At 43.7% G+C, this 13,459-nt stretch overlaps 1 protein-coding gene across 2 annotated transcripts; it reads left to right on the top strand.

Annotated features, from left to right (window-relative positions):
• The first annotated feature begins 1,354 nt into the window (after positions 1–1,354).
• Positions 1,355–13,027, top strand: srl (sarcalumenin). 2 transcript variants are annotated; one of them, XM_053852076.1, is made up of 7 exons: positions 1,355–1,433; positions 7,927–8,022; positions 8,096–8,191; positions 8,478–8,513; positions 9,826–9,942; positions 10,039–10,272; positions 10,342–13,027. In XM_053852076.1, the coding sequence occupies exons 1-7, from the start codon at positions 1,373–1,375 to the stop codon at positions 11,151–11,153; spliced, it is 1,452 nt and encodes a 483-aa protein (XP_053708051.1). In that variant the 5' UTR covers positions 1,355–1,372; the 3' UTR covers positions 11,154–13,027. The 2 variants fall into 2 exon arrangements, with proteins under 2 accessions (XP_053708051.1, XP_053708050.1); XM_053852075.1 differs by lacking the exon at positions 8,478–8,513 and having other exon boundaries at positions 1,370–1,433.
• The last annotated feature ends 432 nt before the right edge of the window (positions 13,028–13,459 follow it).

Here is a 13,459-nt window from a genome sequence, read left to right as displayed (position 1 = left end):
AAGACAGAATAATAAATTTGTACTTTGTTTTTTACAATATGAGCCTCAGTGTCATTTTATTCCACCTATGTAATAATTGATGAATGTTTTATGTTGCCACCAGAGTTGTGTGTTTATCAAACAATAATCACACTATTGAGAAATATGCTGTATTTTATAGTAATTTCTAATATGTTTCTTTGTGTTGAAGCATGAAAGATAATGGATAAGTTTAATTTTTACAGTTTCTTCTGGCAAAAGATTGATATTTCAGTGTAATAAGGCAAATATTTCAAGTAAATAAATGCATCACCTCACTAACATATGAATTCGCCCGCATGGCGCCACCTAGTGTTGCTTTAAATGGCAACACATTGGTGATACGTGACACCTTTTTTGGCAGGTGAATAAACATAAAACTAGGAGTAAATCACTTCCAGTCTCCTCTATTCTGGAAAATATGTTGGATGTGGATTAGTTTACTGTTGAGATTCCAGCAAGAGTGGTGAGATTATGTGTCTGCTTGAGTGTGAAAGCCATAATCCATGCAGCGGTTTCAACTGTGTCAGGGATTTTATGGTTTGCTGAAGATGTTCGACACTCAGCTCAACCTCCGCAGCGGTAATTACATCTGCAACATCCTGGCATGAATCGTTTCTCCTCTCATTAATATTGGAAAGGTTAAATTTTTGTTTGTTCTAGCAATATGAAATAGAAGTATTTGAGCTTTTGATCACGACAAGTCTTTTGGTAATGGATTTATGAGATGAAATCAGAAGCGTTTACAGGAGACTGCAACATTTTTAAAAATATTTTATATCACGTTCGTCGTGTGAGCTGAGTTATTTACAAACATTTTAAACAATGTTTCATTTGAGGTTGTTGAGAATACAAAGATGACGAACTTTAACGTGAACCTCTTTATGCTCTTAAACATAATAAATAAATAAAATTCCTCTAAAACAAATGTTTTCAGCGCAGACATTGTCTCTGCCATGTCTAGGCCTTTCACACTGAAGAAGAAATACCTGACAGGTGCTCAATGTGGGGCGTGTAAGTTAGTTGTTTTGAATGACTTTGGTTTTATTTATCTATTTCTTTATTTACATGTTTCTTTTCAAACATCAACCGGTGAACCGTGGCATCGCAGTCTCTGTCTCTGAGCCGAAGCCGCTGCACATTTGGTAAGTGTCTCCAAAAAGCAGTCAGCTGCTTGTACACGAAGAGTCGCTGTGGCATGCGACAACTCCCACAACACCTCCACTGACAAATGTTGCCCCCTCCACCAGCTGGCTCGCGCCATGTCCCGCCTCCTCGCTCAGCCTGACCTTTAACCTTCCTGCCTTGGTATATATAGTTCTTTGCGACTATCAGAGTTCTCCTGGCAGCCATCATGAAGGGTACGATCTCACTCTGCTGCTTCCTCTCCCTGCTGCTACTGCAGGCCACCGCAGGTAAGAAGTGCATTTCAGTCAAACTTTATCGCTTTTGTCATTACAGTTTGGATGCAGACGTCATGACACTGTCTGTTAGACTTTTCTTTCGCTTAGTCGGTGGGATATATTTCATCTTGTCCACACATCAATGCGATTCAGAGATTTGGGGACGCCTGTGACGTCTAGGGTCAACATTATGTGCGTCTCACCATCTCCATCTGGGTCAGTGATCGCCTCCATGACACCAGAGGAGACAGAGACAGGTCTTTCTTTAGCAGGACTATTTCAGAATATGTTTAGAATTGAACACTTGGCTCAGGGCGTGAACGTCTGACGTAGCTGGCAGCTACTTTAAATTATGAAACAGTGCAATGTCTGCTATGTTGGACCGATGAACCGATGTTTTATATCTCTGCTGAAGAGGATTTCAGGCTTCAGTTCAGCCTCATGTGGCCGGACAACCTGTCAGCTGCCGTAACGCGTGGCACCAGGTGATGGAAAGTCCAACTCAGAAGAACTTGAATTGGCTGTGTGGTCTCACTGGAGTGTTTGCATAATCCACCAATACTTTTTTTTAGTGAGAGCAGGTTTGTTTCTGGATTAAAATGACCCCTCACGTCGCAATTGGGTTCGTGTCTGAAAAGCATAATTTTCTTCCCCAGATTGATGGCAGTTTATCGATCTGCAGGGGAATATTTTACAGTATCCTTGCACGTCACCCTTGCCCGTCCTTGGATGCCGTTTAGCTCCACAGCTCTGCGCAAGGCCTCCGTATTCCAGGCTGCCGTCAGGTGTCTAAGATTGGAAGGCCGAATGAAACCCAACACTGTCCACTACAGTTCCTGCCTCCATCCGCTTTGCTCCCCTCACCCGCCGACTTCTCACCCCTCCCATCCCTACCTCTAACTACCCTGTCCTGCACAGCTGCTGTCACTCTGCACTGTCACAATCACAATTTATTCCCAGCAGTTGGCCTTATAGGGACATGCATTCTTCAGGCAGGAGGAGCTCAACTGTGGATCTGGCCTGCACAGCGCTTGACTCCAGTACCTCACAGGTGTTGTGAGGATGCACCTGTCGGCATCCACTGCCCCTAAATTCATGACTCCGATTGGAACATTTGGAATCATGCACTTATAAGTTACACATTTGCCCCTTAATTCTGGTGGGTACTCTAGAATGTAGGGCTCTCCCAGATTAATTCTCGACATTTATAATCTCCACTTGGTAGCCTGTCGAAGGGTAAAGCTAATTGTTGCTGGTCATGGTAGCAGCATAACCGGTGGTGCCGGTTGACTAGTTTTTGCTGGGAATTCATAGTGCTTGTGGGCCGCATAAAATGACTTGGTGGGCCGGATGTGGCCCCCGTGTCTTGAGTTTGACGTGATGTAGAATTTGTGATCAGGCAATTGAGGAATGCTGTTAAAGTAACACAAGCAGGGAGGTAAGGCGATTCTTTGTAGCACCATCCAGATGTTTAAAGTGAATTTGGGACCTGGGGGTCCTCTTTTAGGCATCAGTTCTCTCTTTCAACTTGGACAAATAGTTTTGCATAAGGGAACTATGTCATTCACAGAGACACAGAGTCTGTTGGAATTCACCAAAATCTCTGCACTAGTAACCAAAGGCAGCCTGTCGTCCAGGCTATGTCTTTTAGCCTTGAGCTGGGTCCCAGTGTCCCACTAAAGACCCCCTTTGGTGGGACAGCGGGGACAAGAATCAGATTAACACATCGGCGTAAAGCGCTTCCGGCCTGACAACTTCCTGTTATCCAGTCGTGTCTCGTTGTCAATGACCCCTTGGAAGAAAGACAATGTGACTGTCACTTATATAGTACTTTCCACTAATAACCCATGAGTTGAGGGTCCTAAAAACAACCTGACCTTTACTGTACATAATCACACCCAAGCCTATGTTTCTTTTCAGGGTACATTCAAACAGCTCTAGATTCCAGCCACTTGTTTCTGTTGCACCAATGAAGTTTGTTGCACAATACCAGTGGAAAGGATCCCATGCCCCAGAATTAAACCGTGCTGCTCCTAAAATAGCAGGCAGTCGTCCCGCCCCCTCCATGGTCCAACTTCTGACCCATTGTAGGGCTATTTCTGACTCTTCGGGAGTTCTGGCGGAACCACCTGTTACCGTCCGTGGCCACCTCTCACCACACCCTGCACAAGATTTAACCCCTCAAAAAGTCAAGATTTCTAGACCCATTTATGCCCAATGGTTGATAGGGAAACAAACAACCGCCAGATCGCATGCTGAATCGTAAAACCTGCCGGCCTTCGGCTAAGGTTCCCAATCCCCCTGTACTCAGAGTAAATCCTTGGACTGGGGGTCCTGCTCATGCTGCCCTTATCGTGTTCGCTTTAATTCAATTTATCTGCACGGATCGTGATCCTGAGGGTTTACACTTCCTGGGGGTTTACCTTAAATGCACATGGCTGGAGAGCCGGAACACACATGTCCTGGCTGGGGAAGACGTGCCGGCCACATGTTGGTTTAGCATGAGGGATCTAGGGATCTGGGAGAATCCTTCTACTTGTGTTACATTAAACGTGAAACCTTTTTGGTAATAAATATAAGAACTACTTAGGAGACAAAGGACAAAGTGATGTAAATGTAAACTGTAGATGGAGATGATGGCGTACTAGTAACTTTTAATTTATTGAAAAGTGTTCACAACTGTTCTGAACAACTCCTGAGGACAAAGGTCCTCTGCCTGGACCTGTAGCTATTCAAGAATGTTGCAGTTGCGTTTTGTGTCCAAAGAATGAGGTCACAGTACATGACCAGGTTACTCCAGCCATGGCTTTTTTTACGGGCTCAATTTGAGTTGTCATTTTCACAGTCATGGTGGTCGGACCATCACACGCATCAATACAAGAGTATATATTTTACTGACAGTTCTTGAAAAACACAGTGAATGTGTGGAAACATCAAAGCTTGGCAGTGTGTTTTAGGTAGAAAAACTGTTATATATATATATATATATATATATATATATATATATATATATATATATATAAAAAGAAAAATAATGTTTTTCGAAGGAAAAACAGTAAAATAATATATATATATATATATATATATATATATATATATATATATATTCTTTTTCTGTGTTTTTCCTTCGAAAGCATTAATATATCGACCAGGTGTGGATTAATTTCCCAACGCGAAGGAGTGCTATCGCTAGACAAACAAGCAAACGTGTCAACAAATGCAGTTGTTCTAAAATACTATTTGTAAATATATATATATTTTTTTAAACGCATATGATCAACTCAGCATATGCTGGAACACTGCAGCTTGGAATCACATTAAATTGTTTTGTTTTTCTTTGCGTTTTGAGTCAAAGTGTGTGAACAATGTTTTTGTTGCCCTTGTTAGACATTGCCAGAGTTGTTTGTTTACTCTGTCTGGGCTTTTGTACCACAAATCCACTCTCTTTAGTAGGCAATCAAAAAGTATTACAGGCTTATTTATTGGGATTTTCTCATTGAAAAATGTATTCCATTCATTCATTGTCTGATGCTTCTATTGTGAAAACTGAAAAGCAATGGAAGGCACAAAGGGTTGAAGGCAGGGGACATACTGACAGAACATACTGTTTAAAATGATCATTTGTATTGGATGCCCTACAGCCTGAAGATGTTGAAGACCTAACCTCCACCTCCACATACAGAACACATGGATAGTCGATGCTCTCGACCACTTGACTCTCCAACATTCCTGCTGGATGTGCTGATGCCACCAGAATGTTGAGGAACACAACCGAGGGTTGTGTGGCAACGGGCTCGACGAGGACACATGTGTTGTGGGTTCAACTCCCCTGGCGCCTGCACGGTTAATTTAGTGCACTGATGCAAGGCCCGCCGTTCGGGGGGCAACACCACCTCTCTGATCTGTGCAGAGCTCCGCTCCACAACCTCAGACTGGGATTGACTGGAGTGGGAGGCGTTAACAAGTTCGCAGCAGTTATGGAACGCTCTGGAGGAGAGTGTTAAAAGACATGACTCTTCTTTAGTGGGGAGGAGAGGGCTGCGCTTTACGTCCTGCGCCTCTCAAGGGTCACCTTTAAAATGCTCCCCAACCGGTCACACGTCTAAGCTTTCATGACGCGTGCCAAAATGATATGAATTCTGAATGTGCCATATTTGACATGAGGCCAAGCTCGGCAGCGAGACTTGCTGAGGTTGCGGAATGGTGGCGATGAAGCAGATGCTACTATGAGATGACATCACTTTAATAAAGCCATACGCCACTCAGATTTATGGAAACGTAAAGGCTGACTGACAACATACTCGGAGGTGTCAGACGTGCCACACCGGGTGAATCCTGACAAATTATTTCCGGCTCTCATGTCGACCTGTCGCCTGGTAACTGATTTTTTGGGGCGGCTGCATTACTCATACGCTGCTTTTGTTCCGGTCACTAACCTTTGGGTTTCTCTTGTGCTCCCACCGTGCTGAGAGCAACATTACACAGGCTTATTTTTAGAAGGGTGACTCGTGGAGAATCGGCATCGGCAGCACCCCACTGGAAAAGATCTTTTGGTTTGATATTGCATTGTCTTTAACTTAAATGTTATGTTATGCAGTGGGTCACAGTGTGCTCCACTGTGTTCGCAGTTTAAATCCAGCACTCTGACTCAAACAACTGAACCTGTAGAATAGAAGCATGTTTTTTAAGAGGTCGCATTCATTTTTTATGCGTTTAATATTTGATGTCGCTCCAGGCTCTATGGCACATTTTTGACACAGTTGGTTGCTGTGGTTTTTAGGATGTTAGAGGATACCTTGTTGTTAACTTGACCTCATTGCTGCCCTGGTCACCTCTTGAACTTCTGAGTTTTCAGAAGCCCTAAAATGTAAATGTAAATATTGGAAAGTTTGATTCCATATTGCTCCTTGAACAAGACCTTGGCTTCTAGAATTTCACTGGAAACACAGGGGACTACAGGCCTTCACCCTGCTGAGAGTCTGTTGTAGGCTACTAGTGCTGTTGGATCTGCTTCGACTTCTCACCACATAGTGTCCACTGTGATCACATGGGCACATAGTAAAGAGGTCCACAATCCTTCTCCTGTTCCCTTAGGGTAGCCAGGACCCACAGCCAGGTTTGACCCAGGACCAAGCCACTTGCTGGGGAGGAATTCTAACCTGAGCCTCTTTGACAATCGAAATACTGGACCTGACATAGACAAAAACAGCTTTAGGAATTGAATTGTCAAGTAGATATGTCTAGTATAAATATACATTAACTTCATGGACAAAAAAGGGGCAAAGCACCAATAATTCCCTCAAAATCAGAAAGAACAGACAAGAAAATGAATGAATAAAGTGCAAAAAAATAAAGAGCACAATGAGCCAACACACCACATAATCTGAGTCACATGAGAGTTCACACAAAAAGTTGAAGAAAAGTCATGTACAAATATGGATTGGATCCCTCACACATCACACTTAAGATTTGGGAACATATATTACCACAAATAAAAGACTTATTCTTTTGCGTATTAGCAGAATATTAACCAGTGATTAACCATGCTAAAGTACTGACTAACATCTTGTTCAGCCTGAGCATATTTTACCCTGGAATAGTCACCAAAAGTTCACTCTACACAACATTCTAGAGTTAAAAAGATCTTTTGTCCGCTGCAGTCATTTATGCTTGACTGTTGTTCTCACCGTGACGTCTATGTAAATGAACATTGAATATATATATATATAAGCCTGTGACACTGCAGGCCATGTTGGCGTGAACAGAAAATACTTCCCAATTGCTCCTAAATTTAGAGCGAGCCAGTGCCGTCTGGGTGGAGAGACAAATCTGCGTCCATGAGGGGAGGATTTAGACGGCGATAAGTCTGTGATAGACGAGTAAACACAGAGAGGAAATAGACTGCGGATTGAAACTAGGGACAGTCCCCTTCATCTGTGCAGCAGTGAGGTCGAGCTCCTGTGTGTATTTGGAGAGTTTGGGTTCTAATTTAAGAGCTGTTGATCGAGGCTTTAGGAGATGATGTAATGGTGAGTGATGAGGAAATTCATTTTAGAGATTCTCCATGAATAAATACCATGCAGAGCAGAACTGCTTCCCAGTGGTGGCTTTTCAGGGGAGCTCATGGAGTTGCTGGGAGGAGGCCCTCAGGCAAACCTGGGACAAGACCTGGGCAGACTGGAGAGTGCAGCCTGGGCTCTCGAAGCAACCTTCTTATTAAGAATGCATCACAGCCTATTGATTTAAACTCAAAGAGCATGAAGAAGTGGGGTTGGTTTAAATTGGGGCAAACATTCTTTATTTTCTTTCTTTCGTTGGGGCCAGAAGAATATGAAACACCTGTATTGATTCAAGTGTCAGACACTCTTTACCCAGCGGACGATTCCGATCGATCCACGGCACTTGTTTGCTGTTTTTCAGCTTCATAATCGAATCATGTTTCACTGTAATGGACGCCTTAAAGAGTCGCAGAGGAGTTGAGCTGGATTTAATTTTGTCTCCGCAGATGAAGAAGAAGACTTCGCCTCCGTCCTCAGAGACAGATCTCACATCGACGAGACGCTGCGACTCGCCGCCGAGGATAAATCGGGGGACTATGCAGGTGAAGATGTCACGCAAACACATCGGCGGGTATCGATCAGAGTTAAAGCCTAATATCCCTGATGTCACTCCAGCGGCGCTCCAGAGGTTACGGAAGATCTACCACACGTCCATCAAGCCCATGGAGCAGGCCTACAAGTACAATGAGCTGAGGCAGCACGAGATCTCAGGTGAGCCCCGGCATCTCTCTCTCTCTCTGTTGGGTTTGCTTTAGTGGTGTTTGACGTGAAACATCTCACATGAGGATGTTCTTGAGACTCAAAAACAGACTCACCGTTATATGAAGTTATGGTCTGTTTGTCTTCATCCACTGTATAAACACTTTGTTCTGTCTGTCACATAGATTTCAGTTCAAATTCACACACACACACACACACACACACACACTCACTCCCTCAATGAGCTGTCTTCACCTTCCATTTCCTGTACCCCCCCTCTCCACCTCCATGCTAACAGCCTACCCTGGACGAACCCTGGGGGAGTCAAACACAGGTGGGTGGGTGTTACCTGTGCATGGCACTGTCTTAAGTGCTCAGCCCCGACCTGGTGCCCCCCTGCACACTCATCTTCATATATCTGTGAGTCACTTGGAGGTCATAACAACGTCGCGCTGCTCTCTGTGGGTTGATGTGAGACAGCATCAAACCAGCGAGTCCTGCAGCACGACTGGGTTTGGATGGACAAACAAGAGCCTGCCTTTTGAGTGTCGTGGGGCTTGCATGCGCGGTTCCAGCTTTGGCAGATACATGTGGCGAGCTGAGGTGATTGTATTTTATGTTGTGTTTGTTGAAGCTTTGGTGGGAATGAAGTGGAGCCAGTGAGCCAGCAGTCAGGCTCAAGTCTGGAAACACATTTGGACAACTCTGTCTCTTGTGGGAGTCAAATTCTTCGCATCGAAAATGTGAATTAGATTCATGTTTGGCCCATACGTATTGAGCGCTGAACGTAAAAATGAAGACGTGTTTTTTTCCTGATTTAGCAGAAATATTGGGCAGTATTTTCACAGATTTAGCAAGTATTTGTTACCTTTGAGACACTACACTTCAGTGTTACGTCCCATTGTTTCATCTCTGTGAGTGTTAAAACTAAATGCTAAATCTAAATCTAAATATCATATTTAAATTGAAAAACGAAATCTTAAATCAAAATTGATTATGATATAGAGTTGGTTTTAATATTTACACTTACATTTCGATGTAATATTTTGATTTAGATCTAGATTAAGATTTAGTATTTAGATTTAGATTTAAGATTTAGATTGAGCATTGTAACATTAGTGTAGTGTCTCAAATGTAACAAAATATTTGCTAACTCTGTGAAAATATTGCCCAATATTTCTGCTAAATCAGGATAAAACAGATGTCTTCATTTTTACATTTGGTGCCCCATACATACGGTTTGTTTAAATCAAAGTTAATGTTCCCTACTGGAGTCGCTGCTGTATGATAGGAGGAAATCGGAGTGCTAACAACCAACATCCAACTGCAGCACCAACCACTATACCGCCATGCTGTCCTGTACAGTTTCTGGTGCTACTGAATTTTATTTTAGCGAAGAAAAGGGCCATGACTTGGGGGCCACATTTGGCCCCTGGGACATGAGTTTGACCAGGCCATTGAAGCAATGTTATAACTGCCTGAAAACAAGTTTAAATCTTCCAAGACTGATGAGTTTTTTTTAAAAGCTTTTCTTTGTGCTGCTATGGCCGACATGCTGTTTCTTGGTTTCACCCAAACTCTACCGAACTGCATTCCATAAAATGGTTCAGTTTAAATAACACGGCTTGTTTTCATTGTCCCCCCAGATGGAGAAATTACCTCCAAGCCCATGGTTCTGTTCCTGGGACCCTGGAGCGTAGGGAAGTCCTCCATGATCAACTACCTCCTGGGCCTGAACGACAGCCCCTATCAGCTCTACACAGGTGTGACCAGACAAGACTTGGATTTCAAATGTCTCAGATGTTGACCCCTGAGGAACGCCACAGCATTAACTCACTGAGTGTGTATGGCCCCTGCAGGAGCTGAGCCCACTACCTCTGAGTTCACTGTGATCATGCACGGAGAGAAGATCCGCTCGGTCGAGGGCATCGTCATGGCCGCCGACAGCTCTCGCTCCTTCTCGCCTTTGGAGAAGTTCGGGCAGAATTTCCTGGAGAAGTTGATCGGAATCGAGATGCCACACAAACTGCTGGAGCGAGTGACGTTCGTGGACACGCCTGGAATTATCGAGAACAGGAAGCAGCAGGAGCGAGGTGAGATTTTTTTTTTGACTGGCTTTATTTGGAATTTTGGAGGTGACCCGGTGCTCCTCTGGTCTCCAGGATACCCTTTCAACGATGTGTGCCAGTGGTTCATCGACCGGGCCGACCTGATCTTCGTGGTGTTCGACCCCACCAAGCTGGACGTGGGTCTGGAGCTGGAGATGCTTTTCCGACAGCTGAAGGGGCGCGAGTCTCAGATCCGCATCATCCTGAACAAGGCCGACAACTTGGCCACGCAGGACCTGATGAGAGTCTACGGCGCCCTCTTCTGGAGCTTAGCTCCACTCATCAACGTGACAGAACCTCCTCGCGTCTACGTCAGCTCCTTCTGGCCATACGACTACGCGCCCGACACCAGCAGGGAGCTCTTTAAGCGTGAGGAGATCTCCCTCCTGGAAGATCTTAACCAGGTGATCGAGAACCGCATGGAGAACAAGATCGCCTTCATCCGTCAGCACGGCATCCGCGTGCGAATCCACGGCCTGCTCGTGGATCGCTACGTCCAGACCTTCAAGGAGAAGATGAGCTTCTTCAGCGACCCCGAACTGGTCTTCAAGGAGATCGTGGATGACCCCGACAAGTTCTACATTTTCAAATCCATTCTCGCCAAGACCAACGTCAGCAAGTTCGACCTTCCCAACCGCGACGCCTACCGCGACTTCTTCGGCATCAATCCCATCGCTAACTTCAAGCCGCTGGCCTCGCAGTGCTCCTACATCGGAGGCTGCCTGCTGGACAAGATCGAGAGGGCCATCACCAATGAGCTGCCCGCCCTCTTGAGCAGCATAAACTCCGGGAAGCAGCCCGGCCTGTCCTCGTGCGAAGTCACCGGCTGCGGCGAGAAGCCCAAAAATCGCTACAGAAAGAACTGAGGATCACAATAACTTGAGTAGATGGAAGTGAGGAGACGGAGGCTCTGATCTAGGGCAGCCATGCTTTTGTCAGACGGCCTGTATTATTGAGAAGACAAAAGAAAGGATATTAGTGTTTTTTTTATCCTCAGGAGAATTTAGGAGGTGCATTCAAGGACTGTGGGATGAGCCAGACAGAGGGAGGGAAGGGCCATTGTTTGGTACGGCAGCTTAAGGAGAGTGAATGAGAGTGCTTTGATCACAGATGAATCCACGCCCTTCTCTTCCTCTCGCTCCATCACAGTGGACTGTTGGGGATTTGGGGGAATCATTGAAGCAGAGAAATTTTAAAAGAGTAGTCGCAGTATTTGAAAATCTACCACCAGCTCCCATGTATGTGAATAAAGCAGGAACGTTGAAACCGGTGTTGCCACTTTCTGTCACATCATCCGCTCTCCTTTGGTACCTGTTGTTTTTCACTCCACATTTTTTGAGGAAATGACACCCTGCATGTGCAGCTATTGACGTTGTCGAAGTGCCCAAACCTTCCAATATAGTTTGTGTCGATGCATTTTGGTTGTTGTCGACTCGCGGCGGAGGTCAGGGTTCAAGAGTGTTTTTGAGTTTTGAGGAAGGTTTGAATCTCTACAGCTCCTCGTCTTTTTGTGAGGCCATTTTTTTCTGCAGGTTAGAAAGATATTTTTAACATGATTATTTATAATTTTATTGTTAGCTTTTGGCGTGTACAATGACCCAAGATGTGTTCAGGAACCCTGTCAGAATCAGTAGCGTTCAACTGCACTAATCCAAGTCATATTACGAGTGTCTATGTTGCAGTGCGTTATGGGGCCTGCAGTATGAGTGGTGGGAGTGCTTCTGCTGGAGGACAGTTAGAATGATATTGCAACATTTTATATTTTTTCATATCTCAATTGACCGTCCACACTTTTCCCTCTACTTAAAGGAGGTTGGGTCGTGGGGGCAGCTTCCAAAGCAAAGTGATCCAAGCCACCTTCGACCCAGAAACCTCTAACTATAGAGGAAGTTTTCAATATGATATGATTGAATATGGGTCGAGAGTAAGAGTTTAGCCTTTTGGCTCAGCTCTTCTCTCACGCAATGATCCATTTTACAGGATGAATTTATGATCAGTTTATGATTAAATTTGGGCCACATTCTAATAAAAAAAAAATAATTCTAATTTCTAAATAATTTATTCACAATATGAAATCGATTGAAAAGTGGCATACATGAATCACACAGCAAGCGAATATTTATGAAGGATGCATTGTGTCAACGTTTTAGGGGATAAGGCCGAATATGAATTGACCCTTGACCTCTGTAAGTGCGCAAACAATGGAACCCTCATGCAATGAGTTGTCATTCATTGTGTCATTGTTCTTATGACAGCCTACCTCAGTTTTTTTTTTTTCGAAAATGAGAAATGCCTCTCTGACTTACTATCAATCTGACCTAAGGCCCATGTGACAGATGGGATGTTTACTGAGGGAGTGTTTAAGTCACGACTTACAGGCGTGAATCAATGAAACATCGGCTTTTGCCCTCATACCGACCCAACTTTGACTCTAAAAGAATGGTAAGGTAGGTGTAATGATCCCGAGCACTTCCTCTCTGCTCCATCCAGCTCCCCCCTGAACTGAATCAACACACCGATGAAATAAGCTTAGTATGTTTACACTGCAATTTCACAACAGGCCACTAGAGAGTGCTGTGTAAATGTGTAAAGACTAACACTCACGCAAGTTATTTTGGTGTTTGTTTGTTGTTTCTTCCAAAAAAATAAATTCATGCATTTATTCGTGGAATGGATGTTTGGCGTTTAAGCTGATTTTTGTCTCAGTTGTGTTTCGATTGTTAATTTAATTTCAGGCCACATTCGGAAGCATGATAATTAAGAATAAAGATTGTTTTTTTGTGTCCCCAAAGTCTCCTAATTTGGGCATAATGCATCACAAAATGGTTTGACTACAAAATATTTTCAACACTGCCATATTAGCAAGCAAAATATTTGAAAAGAATTTCGCAAATCCACTCAATATATAATGATGAAAATAAACGAAATAAGAACGGCTAAGAAGTTAACTCATAACACAATAGCTTTAGCTAACACCAACACCACAGCTGCATCACTACAATCAACATTCATGTCAGTTAATATTTCCACAATATGTATTAATAACTAATTCAAAAAATTATAACTATTTAAAAAATGCTACTTCCCACTATACTGTATATATTTTATTGACACTATGTTTTTAAACAAAACATTTATTCAATACGTTAATTAAATTATTTAATCTTTCGGT

Source organism: Synchiropus splendidus, chromosome 19 (genome assembly GCF_027744825.2).
Source record: "Synchiropus splendidus isolate RoL2022-P1 chromosome 19, RoL_Sspl_1.0, whole genome shotgun sequence".
In the NCBI taxonomy this organism is placed as follows: domain Eukaryota; kingdom Metazoa; phylum Chordata; class Actinopteri; order Syngnathiformes; family Callionymidae; genus Synchiropus; species Synchiropus splendidus.
This window is presented reverse-complemented; position numbering and strand designations above follow the sequence as displayed.